The sequence below is a fragment of the Delphinus delphis genome, chromosome 15, assembly GCF_949987515.2.
Source record: "Delphinus delphis chromosome 15, mDelDel1.2, whole genome shotgun sequence".
NCBI classification, from domain to species: Eukaryota; Metazoa; Chordata; class Mammalia; order Artiodactyla; family Delphinidae; genus Delphinus; species Delphinus delphis.
Window position 1 is genome coordinate 1,783,695 of NC_082697.1, and position 25,847 is coordinate 1,809,541.

The following is a 25,847-nucleotide window of genomic DNA, read 5'->3' on the forward strand; positions in this document are numbered from 1 at the left end:
TCCTCGTTTGGAGCTGTTTCAGGAAACACCTGCACTCTCCTTCACCACAACCTCGTGTCAGTAGGTTGTACCGTGTGGGCGAGCGGACCCGAGTTTGGTTTGGTAACACCTGTCACTGGCTGTGTCCTTACTTACCTGTTCTGCGCCTTCATTCCCTCATCTCCAAAGTGCCTGTGTCACAGGACTGTCAGGTTGCAGTAGGTTATCCCATCGGGAGGCCTGAGGACAGGACCCAGCATCTGGAGGCCCTTGGTCAGTGCTGTGTTTCTGCGATGGCTGCATAATGAAAGCTTCAGCGGAAGGTGCGCCCCTTGCAGGGGGAGCCTGAGGCCTCCTGCAGAGACGTGGGGCCTCCCCACTGCCCCGAGTCAGGTTCAGGAGCTCAGGAAGAGCAGAGGGACAAGGCAGTCGGGGCTCACAAGCTTCAGGTCAGGGAGCCCAGTTGTTTTTATTTATTTTTTATTATTTTTTAAATTATTTATTTGGCTGCTTGGGTCTTCGTTGCTGTGCACGGGCTTTCTCTAGTTGTGGCGAGCGGGAGCTACTCTTTGTTGTGGTGTATGGGCTTCTCATCGCGGTGGCTTCTCTTGTTGCGGAGCACAGGCTCTAGGCACGTCGGCTTCTGCAGTTGTGGCTTGTGGGCTCTAGAGCTCAGACTCAGTAGTTGGGGCGGACGGGCTTAGTTGCTCCACGGCATGTGGGATCTTCCCGGACCAGGGCTTGAACCTGTGTTCCCTGCATTGGCAGGTGGATTCTTAACCACTGCACCACCAGGGAAGGCCCCCCCAGCTGCTGTTTTTAATCTGTTGTTTCCTCTTCTCAAAGGAGCAGAACACAGCCTTTTATTTTATTCATTTATTTTTAACATCTTTATTGGAGTATAATTGCTTTACAATGGTGTGTTAGTTTCTGCTGTATAACAAAGTGAATCAGCTATATGTATACATATATCCCCATTCCCCTCCCTCTTGCATCTCCCTCCCACCCTCCCTATCCCACCCCTCTAGGTGGTCACAAAGCACCGAGCTGATCTCCCTGTGCTATGCGGCTGCTTCCCACTAGCTATCGATTTTACATTTGGTAGCGTATATATGTCCATGCCACTCTCTCACTTCGTCCCAGCTTACCCCTCCCCCTCCCCGTGTCCTCAAGTCCATTCTCTACACCTGCATCTTTATTCCTGTCCTGCCCCTAGGTTCTTGAGAATCATTTTGTTTTAAGATTCCATATATATATGTTAGCGTACGGTATTCGTTTTTCTCTTTCTGACTTATTTCACTCAGAACTCAGCCTTTTAAGATGTGCTTGCACCCCGGAGGGTCACCCCGAGGGGCAGGAGGGCTCTTGCTTCTGAGGAAGAAAGCCGCCCTAGGGGAGGGCCTCCCAGGGTCTCAGCATCCACCCTGCAGTGCTGCCCCTGGATCCAGCTCTGGGAACAGGACTCGGGTCCAGGGTGAGTGGGCACCTGATGGGGAAGCCGGCACCTGGATGGGCTCCCGCAGCCCCTCGGGGCCCCACCTTCTCCTCTGGGGCGCCCTCTGCTGCTGGGTGCTGGCTGGTCAAGGCCTGGCTGTGGCCTCACCCTGGGTTGGCCCCTCCCCCTCCCCTCTCCTGTGCATCCTCCCTCCCGCCTCCCAGATGCTTCCGGGATCCAGCAGATCCCTGAGAGGCACGTGCACCCAAACCTCCCCATCAGCCCTGGGGACAGGAGCCCAGCCCAGGCTGGGAAACTGCCACTGTTCAGACGTGGCCAATGGGGAGCTCGTGATGATTCAGAAGAACGCATGTCTGAGGTCTAGCCTGGCCATCAGGGAGACCAGCAGGGTGGCCCGAGGGACGCTGGAACGTAACATAAAGGACAGCTGGTTTTAAGTGAGTCTTATGGTTCAATCTGAGGTTCAACCTGACAATGTACTTGCTGGAGTTGGGAAAATGAACTAATATTTTGAGTAAGAACGTTTAACAATATTAATAAGTTAATACCCGTTAATATTAATAACACGATTAACGATAGCACAGGTGTCGGGAGCCTCAGGTGGGCGCCCTCAGCTGACTCCAGGAGGTGGGCGCTACCATTACTTCCATTTAACGATGAGACAGAGGGAGTAGCTGGCAGAGGCCCCGCCACGCCGCATGCTGGCCACATGGTGGCCGGCCGCCTGGATTCTGAGAAGCGTGGCTGAGTGCCACGCGACGCCACCTGCCAAGTGCACAGTCCACCTGGGGAGGACACAGGCGACAGCCAGGGTCTGAACACTTAACGCGCCGTCCCAACAGCCTTCGACTCCGCCCCACGTCAAGGCTTCCCATGGAGCCGCAGTCACCCAGGCAGTGCGGGGCTGGCAGAGGGACAGACACGCAGATCAACGGATAGAAGCAGAGAACCCAGGAACAGACCCACAAATAGGCCCAACTGAGTTCTGACAAAAGTACAAACGCAGCTCAATGAAAGCCGTTCCAACAAGCAGTGCAGGAGCGCCTGGGCGTCCGCGAGCAGAGAAACGACCCGGACGCGGAGTCTCACGACCTTTAGAGCAAAGCCTACAGCATCTGCACCCGGGTGTCCGCGAGCAGAGAGACGACCCGGACGCGAAGTCTCACGACCTTTAGGACAAAGCCTACAGCATCTGCGCCCAGGCGTCCGCGAGCAGAGAGACGACCCGGACGCGAAGTCTCACGACCTTTAGGACAAAGCCTACAGCATCTGCGCCCAGGCGTCCGCGAGCAGAGAGACGACCCGGACGCGAAGTCTCACGACCTTTAGAGCAAAGCCTACAGCATCTGCACCCGGGCGTCCGCAAGCAGAGAGACGACCCCCGCCGGACGCGAAGTCTCACGACCTTTAGGACAAAGCCTACAGCATCTGCGCCCGGGCGTCCACGAGCAGAGAAACGACCCGGACGCGGAGTCTCACGACCTTTAGAACAAAGCCTACAGCAACTTCAGGACCCAGGCCCTGGGAAGAGTTCTCAATACTCAAGCCCAATCCATCGACGGAAAGTGGAAAACTGGACTGCATCAAAATGAAAATCTCTTGCTCCCAAAGGATGCCATGAAGAGGATAAAAACACAAGTCCCGGAGGGGGAGGAAATACCTGCAAACTACATGTCCGACAAAGGGCTTGTATCTCGAATAAGTAAAGAATTCTCAAAACTCAGTGATTAAAAAAGCAAACTATTTAGAAAATGGACAAGAGACATGGAGAGCCATCTCATCGAGGAGGATGTGCGGATGGCAAACAAACACAGAATGAGATCTCCAAGGTCGTCAGCCATCAGGGAAATAGAAATGAAAACCGCCATGAGATACCACTACCCCGCTCTGAACAGCTAAAGCAACACGACACCACCAAGTGCTGACGAGGACGTGGAGAAGCCGGGCCACCCACGTGGTGGGACAGAAGATGGCACCGTCACTCCAGAAGAGTGCGTGGCCATCCCTCGCAGAGCTGAACCCCTGTTCCCTGTGCCACCCAGTGACTGCGTTCTTGGGTATCTGTCTCAGAGAAATGAAAACTTACATTCACGCAAAAGTCTGTACGGGGATGAAAGATCTTGGAGGTTTACTATGGCCCCAAACTGGGAACAACCCAAATGCCCTTCAAAGGGTGAACAAGGGCAACGCACCCACACCGCAGACTGCTCAGCAATGAAGAGAAATGAACTGTGGACACACACCACTTGGACGAGTATCTAGAGAATTACGCTCAGTGGAAAAAGCCAGTCTCCTAAGGTAACACACCATATGATTCCATTTATATGAACGTCTTAAAATGACAAAATCATAGAGACAAATGAGAGCAATGATTGCAAGCGTTAGGGATGGCGGGTGGGTGGGGAGACGGCTGTGGCTCTGAAAGGGCAGCTTGAGGGTCCTCGTGACGGAACCGTTAGCGTCTTGACCATGGAGGTCACGCGAATCAGCACACGTGATAAAACCGCATGCACATGGAGACACGCACACACGCACGCGCGCACACACACACGCACACACACGCATGCAGGCAAGGCTGCTGAAGTCTGAGTGAGGGCCAGGGCTTGCACCAATGTCACATCCTGGTGTGACCCTGCACGGCAGCTCTGCAAGATGTTACCACCGGGATAAACTGGGTGAAGGATCTGTGGGGTATCTCTGTACCATTTCTTAGAACTGCATGTGTATCCACAACTGTGTCAAAATAAAAAGATTTCTTAAAAAGACATTTCTTCCAATGAGACCCCATGGGAAGCGCACCTAGGAGTCCAGGGGGTGGCGATACCCGGGGAGCTGGCTCAAGTCTGTGCACAGCCTGGCCCGCCTGCCGCCTGCCCCCCAGGGGCCTGAGATGCGTCTGTGGACCCCAGGCCCCAGCGGGCACCAGGCCACAGTCCTCTTGAGCCTCCTCACGTCTCACTTCAGTGGGACCCTTCTTCTTGGGAACCCTAATTTTGGTTCCACTTTCTGGTGAACTTGAAATCAATGAAACTCCAATTCTTTATGGAAAACATCCCTATTACAGATAGATAATTCTTATGAATTATTACGAATCTGAACTTATGAGCTCAGAGTCAATTTCAAAGCCAGGGAGAGAGGCCTTGGCAGAAACGACCGCTTACTTAAGACCCATTTTGCTGCACAGGGACGCACATCAGTTACCCTCCCATCATGACAGAGGGAGTGCATGGAAACAGCGAACGTGCTCGTCCTCTGTGCAAGAACAGTCGCCCCTGCAGGTGCAGCGTTTGCCCGGGGGTGTGGGATGGTCGCCTCAAGGGGGTGGGCAAGGCAGATTGGGGTGGACACAGTACAGGGTGGGTGTCAAGGCGGGGCTCTGCAGACACGGCAGAGTTTGGAAAGGCAGGGGTGACGTGTACACAGGGAGCAAGCGGCGGGGCACCCACCCGAGCAAAGCTCCCGCGGTGAGACGTTCAAAGCGGGGTCAGCGGACATGCTTCCCTTTCTGCTCTCATCTGGAGCATGGCATGGAGTCTCCAAGGGGCTTGGTGGCCCCTGGCCAGTTCCATCCAGGATTTGGGACAATGAGACCAGGAGGGGACAGATGCTCCCGGGGGAGGGGAGGGACTGCTGCTGTGAGCACCAGCTTCAGGGGGCCCCGTCTGGGTGGGGACCCAACACGGCAGCCACTACCCACACGTGGCACGTGGCTATTTGTATTAAATACAAGGAGAAACTTAGCTTCTCAGTTGTACGAGCCACAGTCGTGTGTGAGCCCATTCAGCCCAGCAAAGCCAGAGAGGATTTCATAAAACGGAGGGGCCCGGGGCTGGGAGAAGGACGCGGGGTGATGTGGGATCGGCCTGAGATCTGGCCCCAGCTGGCTTGCCGATGTCCCCATGTGAACTTCCCAAACCTTAGAAGGTTCCTATCCAGCTGAGTCAATGCTGAACACACATTCCTATTTGTTTTCCATTAGAACGTGCATCTGAAACCCTTCATTAGCCTATCATTCCAGAAAATAATGACTAACTTCTGGCGGTAGTTTTTCCTTATCCCACAAAGGCACTGTGTAAAACCCTTCCATTATTGTAATTTACTGGTGTAAGGGAAGAAACTGGAGGGACTATTTCCAAGTCCCCGGGAGTCTCCTGCCCCGAGGATGCGGTGCCCACTTTGTCTGGACATCAGGGTGAGCGAGGGCATCAAGCCGGGTGCAACGGGGCACCGTGCAGCTCCATCCCTGGCTCTGCACAAGGAGGCACGTCACCATTCCCCTCTGAGGGTTGTTCCGGGAACAGAGGTGCAGCTGGGGGCCCCCAGGGGCTTCGAAAGTCAGCCAACATTTAGTGCAAAAGGTCCCAGAAAGGCTCAAAGTGTCTGGGGAATCAAGGACCAGTCAGGGACAACACCAGCGCTCAGCCTGCCCAGGCCACACCCAGCTATCCGAGGATGCGCCTATCAGGATTTCGAGGGGGCGACAGAGTAATTTGCTGCTTTTGTTATCCTAATGAGTAAAGGCAGTTATGCATTTGGGAAAACTGTCTCTATCGATCTATTTGAAAGTAAGATGCGGGAGACTTGATTTGTGACATCCAGGCAGCTTTACAGAGCGTCCTGGGTCTTGGGGAGAGAGGACCCGCCGCTTCTGTTAACGAGAAAGCCCCTTCCCCAAGCCTGACACTCACTCCCCACCCTGATCCTTAAAGAGCTGGCTGTTGGCAGCCCTCATCTGTTTCCTTTGGCTGCTTGTAGCTAATATGGCCACCCGCCGCCTGCCCCTGCCCCTCAGGGGCCTGCAGGGCCCAGCTGCCCAGGGTTCCTGCAGAAATAATGTCATATCCCGTTCCCTTTGCTGACACCAGGCTGGCCCGAGCATCCCAATTCTGAGAGACAATCAGTCATAAATGCAATCCACCTTGTTGCAGCAGCAGCCCTGAGACGGAGCCAGGGGAGAAGGGTCGATAAATGTTTGCTTTCGTGGGCCCCTCCTCCCCCCAAGCCGGACGCCCACTGACCCCTCCTCAGAGGCCTGGGAAGCTGGCCTCAGGTTGCCCGGCACCGCAGACCTTCCCCAGAGCCGGGACGTTTTCCCAGGATGGGTGCCCGCTGGGGAGCCAGGGAGGGGCAGCCTCTAAGATGCACTTGACGGTTACACGTGACGGTTACACTTGACGTTCAGATCAACAAGCAAGACCCTTTACTCTAAGTATGTTCCCGATACTCCTGCATAAAAATGATCCCTTGTTTCTCTGAAGTTCAAATGTAACCCGAGTCCTATATTTTAGCGGTAACTTCCGGCAGCCCCAGCAGGGACCTCAGCAGTGGTGCTTGACTCAGCTCCCCACTCGACCTGAGCTGAGCAGTTGTCCCAAGGACAACCCCGCCCCCAATCAGGAGACAGCGGGGTTGCGGTTCTCAAACGGAAGCAAGTGCAGAATCACCTGGGAGCTTGGCTGCTGGCCCCGGGGCCCCATCTGCAGAGTCTGAATCAGCAGGTGCGGCCACAAGCGATGCATTTGTGACGTGTTCCCAGCTGATGCTGCAGGTCCCTGAGCGGGGGTCCCAGCATCGGCTGGGGCTTCCCCTCACATCCACACCAAGGGGCCGGGGCGGCTTCCTCCACCTCCCCAGGCCCTGAGTCTAAAGGGGAGAGGGGGGTGCCCACTTCCTGGTCATTATGTCACCCAGAGGCCAGATGCTATAAAGTGGCCGTTACCATTTATGCTGGACAGGAGCCCACGGGAAGACAGGCTCTGGGTCAGCTCTGAGGGGAACCAAGGCCTCAGGCACTCGGCTCACCTCCTCGGGCCGGGGAGTCGGCCCTCTCACGGGCTTCCTGTTGTGCTTGGAATCAAACCCCAAGGGTGCCCAGGAGGCCCCAGGTGGCCGGCCTGCTCTCTGACCTGCCCCAGGACCTTTGCACATGCTCTTTCCACCCCGAGTTCCCTCCCAGCCCTTCTCTCAGTGCTGTTCCTTATCACGCATCAGCTCTTGGCCCACAGGGCGCCTCCGCAGAGGGACCTTCCCTGATCTACAGCCGGCCCCATGACCCAGTGCCCCGTGGGTTTCCTTCCGAGCCTAATCATCACTGCAATAGCTTCATTCTCTGTTTCTGCTCTTTTGTCTGTGGCCCCTCTGGACTGTGAGGTCTGGGGAGCAGGGACCCCGCTCCCCAGTGCACGCAGTAGGTACTCGTAAATACCTGCTAAAATAAACGCGTCGGCGACGAGTCCCACGGTGCCCCCGCGGCGGCTGCGTGGCCCTCCCCTAGCGTGGGGGCCCTCCCCTAGCGTGGGGCCCCTGCCCGCCCTCGGGGCCCGGGGCTCACCTGGCCTGGAGCCTTCGTCCACGGAGCCATTGTACAGCTGGCTGAGGAACTCGGGGCGGTTGTCGTTCATGTCAATCACGTAGATGTACAGATCGATGGGGTTCTCCACCTTGTTCCCATTCATGTCCACGGCGTGGGCTCGGAGCTGGAAAGCAGCACACGCCATCAGCACCGGCGGCCGCCCGGTGGGGACACACCTGCCCGGCCGCCTAAGAACAGCCGAAAGCAGCTTCCTTGGACCCACAGCACTGGGCCGGTGGTGACGTAACAGCTCCGGGCCCCCCGAGGGGCAGCCCGGGGACACGTCATGAGCCTCGGCTCTCTGTGGAAATGGGGAAGGGTCCCGAGAGGGCAAAACCGGGTGTCCCGTGGGAGCCTGACTGACCCGAGGGCCCACGCCGATGCCCACCCAGGACCCACGCAGACCGTCCCCACACTATTGCCCATGAGGGTTCACGTCCACCTAGAGGAGCTACACAAAGGCCACTTGTGCCAACCAGGGCTGGGGGCTTAGACTCCTGCTGCTGAGAGGTCAGGCCTGGGAGAGACACATGGGGGCCTTGAACTTGGGGGTCCACTGTGAGGCCACCCTGCTGCCCACTCACACCCCGGCTTATCTGTTCTTGGGGCAGCAAAGCGGAAACGGGTCCAGGGGCCCTGGGGTGGAAGCCCCCACTCTGCTGGGGAAGGGGCTCCAGGGAACTGCATCTGGGAACGACTTGAAGGTACAAAGGGAAGAGACCCCCTCAACTCGGCCTGCAGCGTCCAGAGGGGCTGCTCAGACTCACCCCTTCACTTCTGGATTTTTTTCTTTTATTCACTCATTCACTCATTAATTCATTCCCTCAGTCAGTATCTATCGAGGGCCTATCTGTGCCAGGCACTGGGCTGCACCCTAGACTATGGCTCAGTGAGACACGGGGCTGCCCTGGGGCTTCTCGTGTAGGAGGGAGACGGACCCTGAGAAGGAAAGGAAGCAGTACAGAACGCGTGTGACCACAGCGACCCGCTGGGGTGGGGAGGAGGCCAGGCAGGCCTCTCAGAGGAGATGACGTTGGAGCTGAGCCCTGGACAAGGGGCCAAGAGGACAGCAAGTGTGGAGGCCTCCGTGGGACACGCACAGTGGCTGAGCTCTGCAGGCAGCAGCGGGGGCTGGAGCAGGACCACTGGGGACCTGGGATTTAGACGGGAAAACCAAGTCTTGGCGAGTGGAAGGGACCTGCCTGGGGTCTCTCCAGCCAGAGCTGTGACTGTCACACAGCCATGTCCCGGACCCCATCTCTCTGTGGAAATCACGTTACCCTCCAAGCCAGACACACCAGACCTCAGGGTCTTTACACCAAGACAGTGCCAAGCCAAGGGTGGCCAGAAGAGCCTGTGGTCCAGGCCTCCGGGGGGAGGGGTCTCTGAGCAGGGGCCCCACCCACAGTTGTCCACGCCACCCCCTTGGTGCCCTGCACCCTGTGCTCTGCCAGCCTCAGGGGAGAGGCAGCGGTGCCCATCCTTGCCTGCAGGAGGGGCCTCGTGCTAACTGTAGCACGCCAGCCCCAGCCCGACAGCCCTGGGTGGAATTTTACCCTTGAAACAGTGTGTTTAGTGGGGAGCTCCAGGCTGGCTTCACAGACCAGGTGATCTGAGTCATCAGAAGGGGACAAATGAGCGCTGATTCCCGGGACCCGCAGCCCACTAAGTGGTGTGGCTGCCCCCTTGCAGAGAGGCTTGAAGTATCGTGTTTAAACGTCTCAGGATGCTGTGCGGTTGTTTCCACTAGCCACTCGCCCCAGCCGCCGTCAGTCCCCAGTTCCGGGAGCCCCGGGCAGCACCTGCCCTGCTGTGCTAGTCCTTCCCGCGGGCCACCAGGCCATCCTTCATCTTGTCAAGGGCAGCCAGGCGATAAGGCACTGAGCCAAAGGCTGAGAAGACTTTTGAAAGGGTAATTCTGAGCTAAACTTAAAGTCATCTTCTACCTAGAGTGACACTGCCGCTTGGGCCGCTGTCTTCAGCAGCAGGAGCACCCCGAGTGGAGCCAATGACAGAAAGCGGCTGGTGTGGTTCTCCTCGCCCACAGCCCCCAGGTTTAAATAACATTCGATGGTGTCCGCTGGAAACGTCTAAGAGCGCCCCCAGCCCCGTCCATCTCTCAGGCTGCGCACACAGCCGCCGACTGGGGGACGGGGGTCTGTCTTGGTGGTGGAGACAAGAAACGTCCTGCGACTTGCAAATCTGAGCATCGCACGCCAAGCGAATTCCCGTGATGCACTGTGGGTGCCTGCGGACCGTGTGCGGGACCCCGTTCTCTCCCCTTCCAGGTGCTCGCTCTTCGTGTCTTAATCGTGAGCCATTGGTTTCTTCCTGGGGCACGGGACCCGGAACATTCTATGTGGGCCCTGGAAGTGGCCTCACGTGGACTCTGGAGGCTGTCTTCCATCACCACCAGCCTCTGGCTCTCGCTGCGCCCTGGTTCGGGCTGGGGGTGCCCCCAGAACTCTACACGCACTGCCTTACCTCACAGCTCCCAAGAACCCATGAGCTGGGTGCTGTCCGATCCCTATTTTAGAGATGGGGAAACGGAGGCGCAGGAAGATTAGCGAACTTGCCCAAGATGACGGTATGCGGGAGAACCCGATAGCAAGCCCTCTTACGGAGTCCTGAGAGAACCTGCTGGGGAGTCACCTTGCAGGGCAGTGACAGCTCGTCTGTCTCGTGTTGGTGGGCTGCCACGCGGTCGTCTCATGCTGACCCGTGTCCAGTTTACCAGCTCCCTCTCAGGTGGGAGGTCATCCCACCCACTCCACAGGCAAAGGTGCCGGTGGAACTGGGGTCGGGGGGGAGCAGAGAGGATTCTAAAAGGGCCGCAAGGATGTGGGGCACTGGTCTCAGGAGTGAGGGCAACGGGGCTCACCCCGTGATCAGGTCAGTCATGTGGCGGGCTTGGCTTCAGTGGCAGGGAGACTGTCTGGGTGGACAGAGGTAGCCTCGTGGCCTCTAACATCAGAGCACTTTTCCTGGCCAGCGGCAGGCGAGAGCGTGAGAGACTTGGCGCCATCAGGGGGTGGGAGCGGCCCCTGGCCAACAGCCGCAAGGAACTGAGGGCCTGTCTGCCTCCAGCGCTTCCCCTCAGTCTCTCAGTCAGCACGGACTCGCTGGCAGGCGAGGGGAGCTGACCTTGACCTTGAGCCATGCCGTGAGCGCTGTGGTGGCAGCACACAGCCCCCGTGGGGCGCCAACAGTCACGGTGAGTCGGTGTGTTTCCTGCCGCGAGGCTGGCTGAACACGTGTTGGCTGGATTGTCTCGCTGGTTCTGTGCACCCACCGTGGCGGTTAACGGTGGGCCGGGAACTCGGGAGACCCCAGACCACTGCCAGTCGGGTCTCCTTTCCCCAGACCTGGCTCCTGCCTTCCCAGCAGCGGGTCTGGGGGTGCGGAAGGGGGTTCAGGGAGGCGTGTGGTGTCCTCGGCATCGAGCAGCTCTCGGGGTGCCCGGAGCTGGGGTCCTCAGGAATGGACGTAACGCTGGGTGCAGCTCTGGGCCGTTTGCGCCAAGGCGCAGATGGGGCGCTGGAGGCCCAGACAACCACAAGGTGGGGTCCTCAAGCTTCGGCCTTCCTGTCGATCCCACCTCAAAGGGGGCCACGAGCCTCATGGCCTTGTGTGACCCGCACAGTCACACAGGCCCTGTAGCCGTCCTGAACATAGGGAAGTAATCCACCGAGGGAGGAAACCCTCGTGGCTCAGAGGGGACTGCCCGCCCCCCAGGATGGGCTCCCGCAGGTGCACCTGCTTCTGATGGGACATCAGGAGTCCCTCGGGGAGGCCACCGTTGCCAGTGGCAGAATCAGCCTCCTCCCACCCACTCCCTCCCTTCTGCGAATGGGCTGTGAGCATCCCCCAAGGGCTGGGCTCTGGTCTCGGGCCAGGGGATGTGGTGTGGACAAGCCTGACGGCTCCCTGCCCGCGTGGAGCCTTCCTTCTGGTCCAGGAGGTGGACAATTAACCCGAAACGAATAACCAGCAAACACGAGGCGCAGCAGAGCCTGCGGCCACACTTAGCACCTCGGGCTGGAGCCGAGCGAGCTCAGAGCCGGTCAGCAGGATGACACGGGCAGAAGGCTGCGAAGTCCATCCTCTCACGTGAATGTCTTTGTTTGTAAATTACAATCCAGGAACTGGGAGCTCTGACATCTTGCCGATAACCCCAAAGGCAGCCTTCCCAGGGGCTGGGCTCCGTCCTAAATGCCTCACGTGTGGTCACCCGTGAGTCCTCGCAACGACACGCTGATTCAGCCTGGTCCTCCGCCCCCTTCGCAGGAGAGAGCACCGAGGCCGGAGAGGTTAAGTGCCCAGATCTCACCTGCTGGGGGCGGGGCTCCAGCCCGTGTGACGCCCGCAGGTGCAGACCCTCATCCTGCAAACAAGGATGCAGAGCCCGGAGAGGGGCCTGGCACCAGGGCGGAGGGCCACTCCCACGGGCCACCAGGCTGTGCGGCCAAGGAGGAAATGGGTGGACAGTCCCTTTCAGCTGAACCCTGAAGTCTCCACTTTCTCCTCCTTTCTCCCTCTCCACGCACAGCTCCGAGATGCAAACAGCGGTGCTGGCTTCAGAGCTGCCTTTCCGCTCTCAGAGAGGCAGGAACAGAAGGGCTGCAGGATGCATGTCTGGCCATCACAGAGGCCGGGGATGGAACAGCAGCCTCTCGACCTCCCCGCCGACCATCAGAGCTCCTGCTCCTGGCAGGTCACGTGGATCCACGTCTTCCAGGTGGATCCAGTTCTACCAGTCGCTCCCCCAGTGTGTCCCAGACCCTCCCAGCATCACCCGGGAACGTGTTACAAGTGCAAATTCTCGGCCCACCCAGCCCCATGAAACAGACACTCTGGGGCAGTGCCCCGCACGCCCCTGGGCTTTTCTGATACAGACTTGGGTTTGCCCTCCCCCCGCTCAGGGGCCTGAGGCCATGGACACTCACGTGGTAGGAGGCTCGCTCCTCCCGGTCCATGGGCCGTGTGACATACATCCGGCCAGACATGGAGTCGATGCTGAAGACCTCCACCGGGGGCTGGTCGGCGCCCACGCCCGTGATGCTGTAGCGGATGGGGATGTCGCTGTCTTTGTCGGACCGGATCTGGAAGGAGGAGCAGGTGGAGGGGAGGGTCAGGCTGCAGTGTGAGCAGGGCCACGTTCAGCCCACCTGCTGGCCACACACGTGGCCTCTCCCAGGTGCATCTGGGGCCACAGCCAATGCTTCGTCCACTCTGGGGACCGGAAGGGCAAGCAGAGGCCAGGGGTTTACTGAGAGCCGCCGCTGCACATCTGGTGGCCCACCAGGCGACAGGGGAGGACAGGACACAATATTCCAAGAGGAAAGGGTGTGCAGCGAGCATGGCAGAGCCAATGACACCGACGGGAGAGCCTGCAAATGATGGTTTGAAGTGGCTGAGGACCCAGTGCAAACACCCAGCACAGCAAACCTCGACAAAGACGAGGGCAAGGGAACAGCACACTCCGTGGAGGTCTGAGGGCAAAAGGTCGGGGCCAATACGCTTGTGCCCCCGAGCTGTCATCCGTGTAGGAGGGAACAGATATTTCTGGATGCGCAAAGATGCAGAAAATGTCCTGTGTTCTTGCGCCTTTGACAGAGGCCCTGAGGGGTGGGTCACAGCCAGGATCTCAAGAACGGGGGCTGCGACAGAAACAGCCCACGACCAGTATTTAGACACAGAAGCTTAACTCTGAAAATTGCTGTCAATGTGGTTTTATGGAGCTGAGTACAAGCACAAAAAGTTCTTTTTTTTTAATAACAGAAACTGTATATTGTTGAAAAAACAATTTAATAATGCTTATCTGGGCCCCAAATCCAAAGTAAGTTAGCAAAGCCTGAGAGTTGGGGGAAGAAACGGAAAGAACAGAGAAAAATGCACGATTCTGTGTTTTATGTGGGGTGGGGTGGGGCTACACAGAAACAACATGTCACTTCTGACCAGATCATTAGACAAACATACGTCTTTGGGAAACAGAAAGGACACCAGCAGAATTAAACAAAGACGTATGTCTTTCATTTAGATGAAGCAAAGACTCTTGTCACATAAAGGGCAGTTAATAATCATAGACACCGTGAAACACTTGTCCGAAAGTGGGAAACTGTAACTAAGCCACAAGGATGTGAAAGGAATAACTGACGGGGTCAAATTAAGATTAGCATGAAACTCTGAACACACCTTCAGAAAACACAACTTCTAAAAATCAAAGCCCAGGGCACCATGGCAACATTTTATAATCAAATGGACCACAACAAAAACCTCAAATTGCACAAAGCAAAACTGACCAGGACATTTTATTAGAATAATGCAATTAAAATTTAACGATAATTTTAAAGAGACGTTTTAGAAAACATTCTGAAGTAACCACAGGTTAAGGAATCAGAACTACATTTAGAGGTGATTTAAAAATGGTAAAATGACAAGAAGACGATTACACAGTGAAACCCAAGGAATCTGGCCAGAGACTGAATCAAAGCAAACCCTTAACTTCAAACGTTTTCATCATTAAAGTAGAATTACAGTGAATGAACTGAGCATTTAGCTCCAGAAGGAAAGGAATGACAAAGCAGGAAGTGGCAAACACCCAGGTAACTGATTAAGACGAATGCAGAAATTTCTAAATCTGAAAACAGAAAAATTGGAAGAACTGATAAATAGATTCAAGAGCTGTACTTTGGAGAAAAACCCACAAGAAAATAGATGTACCTTTGGCAAATTTAAGAGAAAAAAATAGGACTTAAAAGCACATTTTATTCTTTATATTTTATGTTAGCCAAGTCGAAAATCTTGACGAAACTGTTTATTTTTTGAGAAAATATAAAATTTCAAACTCAGCTAGAAAGAAGAGCAAACGTGAAGAGACCACTATTTCTTTAGGAAATTCCTCCGCAAAGGGCTCCAGGGTCAGGTGAGCTTACCTAGGAGGTGTTTGAAAGTTTTCCAGAGCAGAGGACACAAGAGAAAAAGCAATCCCCCTGGTTTTACAAATCCTCCTTGGATACCATTCTCCTCCTGAGAGCACAAAGTAAGGTAACTGCAAACCAATCCCACACAGAGACGGAGATGTTACGGTCAGAACAGAAATACCAGCAGGTGGGGTTCAACCTGCCCTAGAGCCGCCATCATCACATCCAAACGGGAGGGCTCAGGTGTGACCTGAGAGTGAGTCCTTGTTAGAAGCTCCAGCAGGGCAAACCTCCACGGAGCCTGTACGGTCCTGTTTCTGCTACACTTTTGTAAACGGTCAGGCCGCGTTAAATGAGACCAGGTTTATGTTGCAAACAAATCGGTCTTACCGTGATTGCCTCTGGCAGGAACGTGGCTGACTGTAGAGGGGACTTAGGTCTTGGTGGGAAGCTATACATTGAGATTCTGGCCCTGCTTGTTGTCTTTGAGGTTTTATTTTCTACCTGAAACTGGACGGGATCCGCGTTCTTCTAGTTTCCTCAAATATCTGGCCGCGCTTCTCCAAACCAACGTTTCTAATGTTCTCCTGCCTGCCCCTGCCCTCCCCTTTTGGTCACGCCTCACAGTATGCAAGACCTTGGTTCCCCGAGCAGGGAGCGAACCCACGCCCTTGGCAGTGAAAGCGCCTAGTCTTAACCACTGGACCACCAGGGAAGCCCCTTCTCCTGCCTTTCTGACTTGGAATCACTAAGAACAAAACTGCCCTTTCCCCAAAGCCCTGCAAACTAAGGCTGGATGACTGGGTATGAACTTCAGAGAAGCCCCCGAAACAGCTCAAGTACCGACAGCCTGCCTGCCTGTTGCCATGCCGACGTTCAGAAAGTTCCCTGGAACATGCAATGACCTCATCAGAGGCAACCAGACTGCAGAAGATGCTGTGAGATCACCAACCAGAAATCTTCTCGACTGGCTGCCCCCAGGACTCAGAAACGGGTTTAGAGCCTGTTCCAACCATTAACTTTGTTTTTCTCTCCCTTCCATGGAAATGCCTCATATTACACACCTGACTGTTTGCATCCTGCAGAGCCATCCTGCAACCCTGCCTCCTGAAATGAGCCTACTGCTAACTGAACTGAGAGATGGGTTCAGTGAGACGGAGCAACCCGCCAGCCCAGCTGCTAGGCCGAAACTGCTTGCGGGGGTGTCAAAGGCGGGGATGAAGGTTAGCGAGACGCCACTCCCAAACATGCCGCTGGGTGTAGTGACTGTTCTCAGCTGCAGGCCCTTGAGAACCAGCAGGTATAGGAGGGGTTTTCTCTGAGCTCCCTCATCTGCCTGGAGACAGAGACTCAAAGAGGCTCAGGTGTCACAGATGCCCTCCCCCCACGGTGGGGTTATCACCTGAGAAGGATTATTGCCTCTAGTCTTGGGAGGGGGGCTAGAAGAGACAAGCACACCCAGGCCGACCTCCACACGACCACACCTCCCATCCCTCCTCCAAGGGTCCATCATCTTTCCTACAAGTCACTTCCTCTCCCCTGAGAGGCCTACATTCCCCTCCCCTTTTCCTCTTAGACTTGAATTCTCAGCCATCTTGGGGAGCTACTCATTTTCCCTGGGTCCCCCATGTATGCATGACGCACTCGTGTTAATACACTTCTGCTGCTTGTTCTCTTGTTAATCTTTTATTACGGGGGTCTCAGCCAGGAACTCAGAAGGGGCGAGAGAAATTTACTTTTCCTCCCCCTACACGCCTAAGTGGGATTTATCTCAGAAACTAAGGGTGGCTTTTTCTCGGGCAACTTATTTCTGTAGCACAATCATCATCACAGGCTGGTCTCCACGGAGGCTCCACAGAGGTTTGATAATGAACATCCTTTCCAGCTGAACCTGGACCATAGAACAAGCCATTCCCCAGAAAACGCCACTTCCGAGAAAATTCGGTCCAATAGAGGACACCTTTCCTAAACCAGCATTTACTGTTAACACACCAGAGTCGACCCCCCCAGGTCATGAGCGTGGGGGCAGGGACCCCAGCCGCCCCAACGGCCTCTTACCTCCTTCGCGACAGGACGGGGAAGAGAAAATATCAGGAACCGATGGTCCGAAGGAGGCGACGCTTTCACCCCACAGGCATCATGGAGGTCAGCGCGACCTGGTCTGCTTGGGGGCCGACGCGGGCCTCCGAGAGGAGCCACGCGCGCACACGCACGCACACACACACGCACGCGCACGCACTGTCCGTGACGGGCGCCTTCGCTGCGGCTTCCCCAGCTCCGCCCTCCTCCCTCTCCTACCGTCACGTCCGGTTCTCCTAGTCCTTGTCCGCCCTGAGCAAGACCACTGAGAATGGCTGGGCCGGACGCCCCCCACGGACCCCTGGGCCGGGGTACCGCCCGCCTCCTGCCTGGATTGAGGGGGGCGTGGGAGCCCGTACGGCCCTGCAGAGATTGGGGGCGTGGGGGACACACCGGCCCACGCAGTGTGCTTCCCCACCCCGCCCTCTCCGGGCCAGGCTGCCCGTCCTTCACAGGGAAGTTAGTGATGAAACGGATGAAAAGAACCCGCTACACATTTCAAGATTTCATTTTTTGCAAAGAAATCTCATTACATCCTGACCGTCGAGCCGCGTTCCCTTAATTCTCCAGGCGCCTTCTGAAATAACGCACAGGGTGCCCTGAATTCTCCCACAGTTTACCGTATTAAGAAGAAATACTGTGCAGATGAATTCACCAGATCAGGGGAGAGCAGTTTCCCCTTGATTTGTGTCTGGAAAATGAGAAAAACATCACAGCAGCGTCCGGAAGGACCGTGAATAAAGAGTGGAGGTGGGCATTTCCATCACCCATCTCACTTTTATGATGCCACCGAGAATTATGCTCTTTTGCATTTGTTACTAAAGGACAGAACAGATGGTAAAAGGTTAGTTTAAAGTGATGTCGACATTAAAATAACGTATGGTGCCTGGCCATTGTGTTCGCCAGGGACCTCGCTCGGAGGGCTGGATCCGTCCTTAGGAAAGGCTGGATGAAATGCAGGATTCTGGCAGGCTCTCCCCCAAGGAGAAGGTATTTGCCTAATTTCGAATAAACTTGAAACTTGGAGAAAAGTCACCATGTGTGGTTTTGAATTGCAAACGCCCTGGAGGTTTATTCCCAAAGAATTGAAGGGGAGGAGAATCCCACTGGACCTGCAGAGAAAAACCTGCCTCAGGACAGGCAGAGGCCCAGTCAGCTCAGGGGACACCGTCAGTGCAGGCGGGGCCTCTGGTGTTTCAACAATGTCTTCACTTGGCCCACGTGGCCTGTGCTGTGTGCCAGGCCCCATCACGCCGGACAGACACAGCCCTGCCCTCACGCGGTTCGTGGACCAGAGGAATTAGATCTAAAAAAATGACAGCCTCTCAGTGCAGTATAAAGTGACAATTATAAAATGGGGGAAGAACAGGGTCTGTGAGAGATCCTGATGTAAGGACTTGGGGGGCAAAGAGAATTTTCAAGAATGTCCAGTTAAAATTGAGTGTTTGGTCTTGTCCACCACGGTACATGATTCCTGGACATGTGTGTACACACACACACACAGAAACACGCATACGCACATAAAACAGACATGTAAACACACCCAAACACACACACCTGCAAACATACATGTAAGCACACACACGTGTGCACATGTGTGCACACGACTGGATCTCCCCTCCTCTTGCTCTAAGTCTCTGGGAAGGCGATGGCTATTCTGCATCTTAATGGCTTTGCCACGCCACTAATAAGGCCTCCCTGACCCTGTCCCCATGTTTCAAAAGATGCTCTCAAAACCCTTAGGATCAAGTTCTTCCACAAGGATGTAATTCTTCAGTGAAGTATTGCAGCGCTTTCTCCTTGTATGATATTAAACCCAGAGACCTTCCCAGGAAAACAGGTTGCAGACTCTCATTTTTGTTACGTTTTGGGAGTTTTGAGCTGCCTGCAGCAGAGGGAGAAGCTCTGAGTCGTGGCAGCAGACGCTTTGCCCCCACCCACCCCACGCTGGCCAGGACGCAGGCAGGCATATCTACACTTGGCTGTGACTGTGGCCGGCCAGGAGGCTGCGGCCAGTTTTCCTCACAATCCGACTCTCACCAGAGCCAGAGTTAGGAGCACTCCTTCACCTTAAATGTACTTGCGGCTTCCCCGCGGCCTCAGCTGGTCCTCACGGCCCTCACGTTGGCCCGCGACGCTGGGGCTTCTAGATTTTCATGCTGACAGAGAATGAGGGTTTTCTCAGGTTTTGTGTCCGTCATCCCGTCTGCTCTGCAGGGACGCTCGCCTGTTCCCCCCCCCCAACTGTTGAGCACTAACGCTGCCCCACACCCTCCTCTGGGCCCTAGGAACACAAACGTGCTGTCTGTCCCCACGGATGGCAGGTGCAGGCCTGGCACGGTGAACACAGCAGGTGCTCAATCTCCCTCTTCCCTGAGCCCCGAGGGAGGAGGCTGAGGGAAGGGGGGCCCCCAAGGGGGCGGCAGGTGGTCGAAGATCCCAGGTGGGAGGGAGACGGTCCACCCAGCCCTGTGGCTACTGTCTGGGGGCAAAGAAACAGCCGCGAAATAGGGAGGGGGGAGAGAAGAGAGGTGGTCACCCCTCCCCAGGTGAAAACTCGGAGCAAAAGAAGGAGGAGGGGGACCACCCCCGGGTGTCTGCAGAGGCTTCTGGGGCCCCTGGGGGGCTGGGGAGGGAGTCAGAAGGGTTCTGCTCTAGAGACTCAGCGGGAACCCGAGGGGTGTGGTGTCACCTGGCCCCCAGGCCTCCGGCAGGAGAGGAAGGAGGCTTGGGGAGGGGCTGGCCCCCGGGAGGGGTGAGCTGATGGGACCAACAGCAGGACGGCCCGTCCTTGGCCTGCTCTTCACTGTGTTTATCTTGGGCTTCTTTGCCCAAATTAGGGTTTCCCTCCTTACGTGTCCTTATTACGCCTCGAAAGCCTGAAGCTGGCGCCGAGCTCCCCTGTGAAGAGGAGGGTTCCAGGAATCTCCACCCCACACCCCTGCAACTCCTTAAGGGACAATGAAAGAAAAGCCCCAGAATGTCGGCCCCACTGACGATTCGGTCCAGCCCCTTCTGCAGGTAGGGAGACTGAGGCGCAGAGAGGCTAAGGGTGGACGAAGGTTTCACAAGTAGTCCAGGATCAAGGGCAGAGTTCCCAGGTCTTGTCTCGGTCACGCTGCCTTCTCAGGAAGCTTCGAAGAGTAGAAAGGGAGGGCTTCCCTGGTGGCGCAGTGGTTGAGAGTCCGCCTGCCGATGCGGGGGACACGGGTTTGAGCCCTGGTCTGGGAAGATCCCACATGCCGCGGAGCAACTAGGCCCGTGAGCCACAACTACTGAGCCTGCGCGTCTGGAGCCTGTGCTCCGCAAGAGAGGCCACAGCAGTGAGAGGTCTGCGCACCGCGATGAAGAGTGGCTGCCGCTTGCCGCAACTAGAGATAAGCCCTGGCACAGAAACGAAGACCCGACACAGCCAAAAAAGAAAACAAAAAAAGTCACCGTGGCTCTAAGGCCCAGGACTAGAACATCACTTTAATTGCCTTTGAAAGTGATCATGAAATTATAACCGAATCCTACGTGACGCAGCAAAGTTTAATTTAAAAGCCCTTTGCCATGGCGCTGGGCAAGCAGCAAGATCCGGCCAGAATAAAACTGTTCTCTCAAGTGAACGGGGCAAAGCCGGGGCTGAGGGTGTCGGGATCCACACGTCCCTCCCCAACGCTTCCTTGATTCTTGAGCATTACTTTAAGAGGCTTGACGATGTTTGTATTTCTTGCATTTTACGAAATACTTTCCACGCACAATGAAATTCAGCTTTCAATTATTTTCAACTAGGTTCTTGTAATGAGCAGAAAAACCCAGAATGTGATAGGGAAAGGCATTTGCTGTGTAACATTGACACTATTATACATCACCATTCACAGTTACTTTGAGTTTTATAAATCGTGAAAAAACCCCTCAAAGTCGTATGAATATTAATGAAAGCCATGAATATGTTCTTACAAAATTTGCCGGGTGGGGAAGAGTGAATTAGATGCTTCTCAAAAGTGCCCTTCAGGTTGTACCAAATTAACAAAGACAGGTAGCTACTTAATTCGGGGTAAGGGATGACAGAAGACATTATTGCTGACAGTGGGAACAGGGCAGAGTCCACTCCCGGCTCTCACTCAGGCAGCAGAGGCCCGATTTCCTTCTGGGGGGTCATCGTTCCCCACTGTGAGTGGTCCTGGGGAGCAGTCGGTCAAGACGCCCTGCCCTGCCCTGGGCAACAGGCGGGCCTATGAGCCGAGCTGGCCAATCAGCGTCTCCTCTCAACTGTGGATGCTGAGTCAAGAAAGAGTGGGGGTGGGAAATATGGCTGGAGCCCCTCCGCTGCAGGGCCATCTCCCTGTCAAGACCCAGGGCCCTGGAGCCACCTGCTGGCCAGCCTTCCCTCCCAGTCCGTCTGCGTGAAGAGGGGTAGCTGCAGTGGGTTCCCCCGTTGCATTCAGTCAAACCTCTGCCTGACCCAGATGTAGTCGGAGGGGCCCTTAACACTGCGCGGGGCAGGGAAGCTCTAACCAGAGGGCAGCGTCCCCGTGGTGCCCAGGCCCCTGCCTATGCCGCCTCCCCACGGAGGCCCACCCGACTTCTCCACCCTAGTGTGCGGTGCGGTTCCCTGCAAGCAGAGCCGGAGATGGGAGTCTTGTGTGAGTGGTCGCCTGGGCAGAGTCTGCAGGAGCTGAGGCAGGAGAGGAGAGATGCGGGCTGGGCTGGGGTCTGGCTTCAGCCCCATCTCCCGGGGGAGCTCTGGAGCCTCCGGGGGAAGAGGTGGCCTCTGTGGGCCAGCCCAGGGTGAGGAGGGTCCGTCCTCTGCTGAGGTTCAGAGCGCCTGCTACACCCTGCCTCACCGTCTCCCCAGCACTTCCATTGCAGCTTTTTCCTGTTTATGCTTCTGTTGACCGCTCTCTTTCTGTCTCCCCCACTGCACTGTCCAGGAGATGCTCAGGAGAGACGGTCACTTGGCTTGCAGCAAAGTTTAATTTAACTCAGCACCCGGCCTCGAGTGGTGTTTAGTCGACACCCGGTACCTGGGCAGCCTCCTGGAAAAGTGAGGGCTCTGAGAAGGAGTCTGGGCAGGTCTGCGGCTTCCCTGGAGATGCCTGAACTTGACAGCTAACGAGGGCTGTTGCTGCACAGAAAGCCAGAGTGGAGACAGATTTCCTTCCAAGGCCCCAGGCTAGGAATACACCTGTCCGTCAGGGAGCAGAGTCCACGGGAGACACTGCCTCAGCCCGATGGAGGCAGGGATCCGCGGGGCGGATGGCTCTTGTGGGCTGCAGTTCACCCTCAGATCTGCTGCCCACGCTCTGCCTGTTGTCATTTCTGGTCCCCCAAATGAAGAGTCAAGCGTCTCGGCAGGAACGCTGCTTCATTAATACGTAATGTGTGTCCCTGCCCGCCTCTGGAAGGCCCTGCACACAAGTCTCTGACAAGGGATGACCCCAGACAGGATCCAGTCCTTGGAGACGGAGGCTGCAGCAGCCAGACCATGGCTGGGGCTGGGGGAGGCCCAGGCGGAGCTCGAGGCGGCAGGTCTGAGCAGGAGGACGGAGACCAGCCCCCAGACCCGGAAGGAGAGGAACAGTGTCGGGGGTGGGTGGGTGGGAATGAGGGCTATTTGAGGGACAGCGAGTGCGGGATGAGGCTGCATGCAGGCTGAGGCGGGGCACTGGGGCAGCCACCGTCCTGGCGTGTCTGCAGACACCCAACCCAGCTGCCTTTGGAAACAGCTGCCCACGCTGCTCTGTACTGACCCGTGGGGAGGGCCTTTCCACGGGCTACAGGAGTACCCACCCTGGCCCTGGGATTGGCTCAGGGAAAGGCATGTGATCCAAGCAGGGCCAAGGGGAGTGCAGCTTCCCCTGGCCCTGTGATTGGCTCAGGGAGGGCATGTGATCCAAGCAGGGCCAATGGGAGTGACTCCTTTTCGAGGGAACGTCTCCTGACTCTGGTTATCCTGCACCTTCTAGGAAGGTCGTCCTGTCTCCGCCCAGGGACCCAGGAGAGGCGCCCTCTCCTCTCTAGCTCTCCACCTCGGCCAAGACCCTTAGCCTCTTGTTTTACTGTCCTCATTGGAAATGGGATTCGTATGCCCCCCTTGCAGGGCTGTTGTCAGCCTCCGCAGACCCAGGATTTGAGCAGACGCGTTGAGAACAGAGCTCGACAGGACCCTTCACCCAGGTGTTTACTGCCCGCCAAGAGCTGTCGACCTTTAAACAAAATGGCTGCTTCTCAGTCAGAATTCAGCCCCCAGATTCCAGACTGAGGCTGGGTCTCCACCATCGCTGGGAGATTCATCCCAACCAAATCTTACGTCCTATTATCCTCGGTTGTGGGAAGGCTCGTACCCGCCACCCTGGGTTCGGGGCCTCGAGCCACAGGAAAGGAGTAGCTGGCAGGGGGGCAGACAGGCTTATTCAGTGATGCTGCAGGGACCACACGTGTGAGGCCCCTTTCGGGGACCAGGGAAGATGGACTGTAAGCAAACTCCATCCACGGAGAGGTCCCATAAGAGCTGAGAGCGCCAGCTCCTCTAGGAAGTGTGAGACCCGACCCTCCTCCCAAGGGATCTTCCCCCTCCCTGCCCTTTGCAGCCTCAGATCGGCTCACATGCCACCTTCTCAAGCAATCCCCCCTGAGTGCCCTGCCTGTGACTTACTCTCTTCAGTCGCCTCTTTTCAAATCATCTTTAAACGCGATTCAACCTGGGGTGTGTGCTGACTTATTTATGGCCCATTTCCCCCTCCACTGGCTGTCCAACTCTCTGTGTGTGCCCGGAACCATGGAGAGGTGTGGAGTGGATGGATGAGAAGTGCTGCCGAGACCCTGCTCCGTGGAGCAGAGAACAGGTGCCTGTCCCCAGGTGACGCATTAGGTCTTCGTCAGGCCCCATGTTTGTTCTCAGTTGCTCTTCTTTTCTTTCTCAGGGGCACCCAGGGGTGACTGCTCTGCATCAGGCCCTGTGCTGAGCCTTGTCTCACCGACTTCTGCAACAGCCCTCAGAGAGGTAGTGCTAACCCACTTTAGATGAAGAGACTGAGGGTCAGGGAGGTGGAGCCAGGGTGCGAATCCAGAACATCTCTGCTTGGTCACCACTCGACACCCCAGGCTATCGGGGGCCCAGGGAGGAATGGCCACAAAGCATCAGGGAAGCACTAGTGCCTGGTTTTGGGAAAACTGAGAAAGCTTCCTGGATGAGGCAGAGCTGAGAGGGGCCTGCATTTCCTGGTGCCACACCTTCTTAGCATCAGTTCCCTGGAGCTGTGACGGCAGGAGCAACAGCAAGGAGCCTGAGGGGCCTCGCCAGGTGGGATGGTGGCCAGAGAGAGTGACACAAGCAGTTCTGGGCCCAGAGGAGCCCGCTGCTGAATCCTCCCGTGGCACCGCCCTTTCTGCTAGAAGGAGGCCCCCAGCAGCCCCAGAGTCTCCAGTGAAGAGCAAAGACACCCATGTCCACATACGTTCTTAGGGAGGGGATGGTCAATAGCTGGTCGCTCGGGAGTGGGGACGTCATTTGTCTCAGGGCTTCCCCGAGGTCTCCCTCACAGCCCCAAGCCCCCGATTCATATTCTGAGCCATGCCTATGCCCATGCCTTTGGCATCCTTGTACCCATTTCCCTGCGCCGTGTGCCCCGAATCCGCTGCCTCTCGCCAACATGCCAGGAGTGGCTCAGGTGCCGAGCAGTCCCCCTCCTGCTCTGCATGAGCGGGAGAGAAGCTGCAGCGTCAAGAACTCAGGGTTCCCACGAGCTCTAATGGACTTTTGGTCTGTTTGCAAAACACACCCAACTACCCAGCCCACGGCACTCCAGCCAGGCGGCCCCCGGGAGCCTTGTCTCCCGCCCCAGCTGGGGCCATGGGTGGAGGTAGAGGGCTGCACCGTGTCACCAGGAGGCAGAGCCGTCGGCCCCCAAACCTCAGGAACGTGGCCGCTCTCGTGGCAAGAGCAAGGCGGCCCTCAGCCAGCCGGCGTGTCCTGCTGGGGGCTGTCAGCACTGAGGGTGCTTCCATGGGGCTCCTGGAGCCCAAACCTGCCCTGATGGCTTGTCCAGAGTAAATGCTGGTGGGGGAGCACCCACTCCCCAGCCCCCTCCACAGGAGGCCCACAGACCACATGGGGCCAGGCTGGCGGTTCCTCAACAGTGAAAGAGTCCCCGTGGGACCCAGCAATTCTATCAGGCGTCGGGCCCAGAGGACTGAACGGTGGTCGAAGAAGCACTTGTGCCTGAGCGTTTACAGCGGCCGAAAGGTGGCAACAGCCCACGACCGTCAACTGTCAACTGCTGAAAAGAGTAGCGGAATGTGGTCCGGCGCTGCAGTGGGACGTTATTAGGCCATAAAAAGGAATGAAGGCCTGACACAGGTCGTAGCATGCATGGACCTCACACACATGCTGAGAGAAGCCAGACACAGAAGCCCACATGCTGTACGATTCCACAAACATCCGGAACAGGCAAATGCATGGAGACAGAAAGCAGAGTCGTGGTTGCCGGGGGGCTGGGGGAGGCTGTGGGAGGGGAGTGACTGCTTAAAGGGTCGGGGGTTTCCTTTGGGGGGATGAAAATGTTCTGGAACAAGATGGTTGTGAATGTCCTAGATGTCACTAAGGGTACCTCTTATGTTGTGTGTATTTTACCAAAATAAAAGAAGCTGGGGTGGGGGAGGCCCACTGCGGCTGTCACTCAGAAGGTTCCAGCACAGCCCCCTGACCAATGTCCAAGTCCCCAAACCTGTGGACACAGGTAGCCTGTGAGCAGCATGGGGAGACAGCCTCAGGTCCTAGAACGGCCGCCCTACTGGGAAGCAGGGTGTCCCCGTCCTTCACTCCGGAGACCCCCTGGGTGGCTTGCTAAAGACTGGGAGACAGCACGGCCCAGTGGACCTGCCACGCCACTGGCTGTGAGGACCTGACGTGATGGTGACGGGGACCCAGATTCTGGCTCAGGATCTTTCGATGTAAGGCAAAAGGAGCAGCTGTGTCCTTATCCCCCGAGGGACTGCACCACAAACCCACAAACGCTACTGAGGGTCCTGCAAAACCTCCCACTTAGGCCAGAACGTCTCCACCTCGGCACTG

General features: G+C 56.5%; 1 protein-coding gene across 1 annotated transcript in view; it reads right to left on the minus strand.

The window, feature by feature from the left end:
* Positions 1-25,847, minus strand: part of CDH4 (cadherin 4) — a 154,507-nt gene that overhangs the window by 55,957 nt on the left and 72,703 nt on the right. Inside the window, exons 4-5 of the mRNA XM_060033317.1 lie at positions 12,734-12,889; positions 7,767-7,911 (exon numbers count right to left, since the gene is read on the minus strand). Of these exons, the coding sequence (XP_059889300.1) occupies positions 7,767-7,911; positions 12,734-12,889 (301 nt within the window). The remainder of the gene's footprint in view (positions 1-7,766; positions 7,912-12,733; positions 12,890-25,847) is intronic.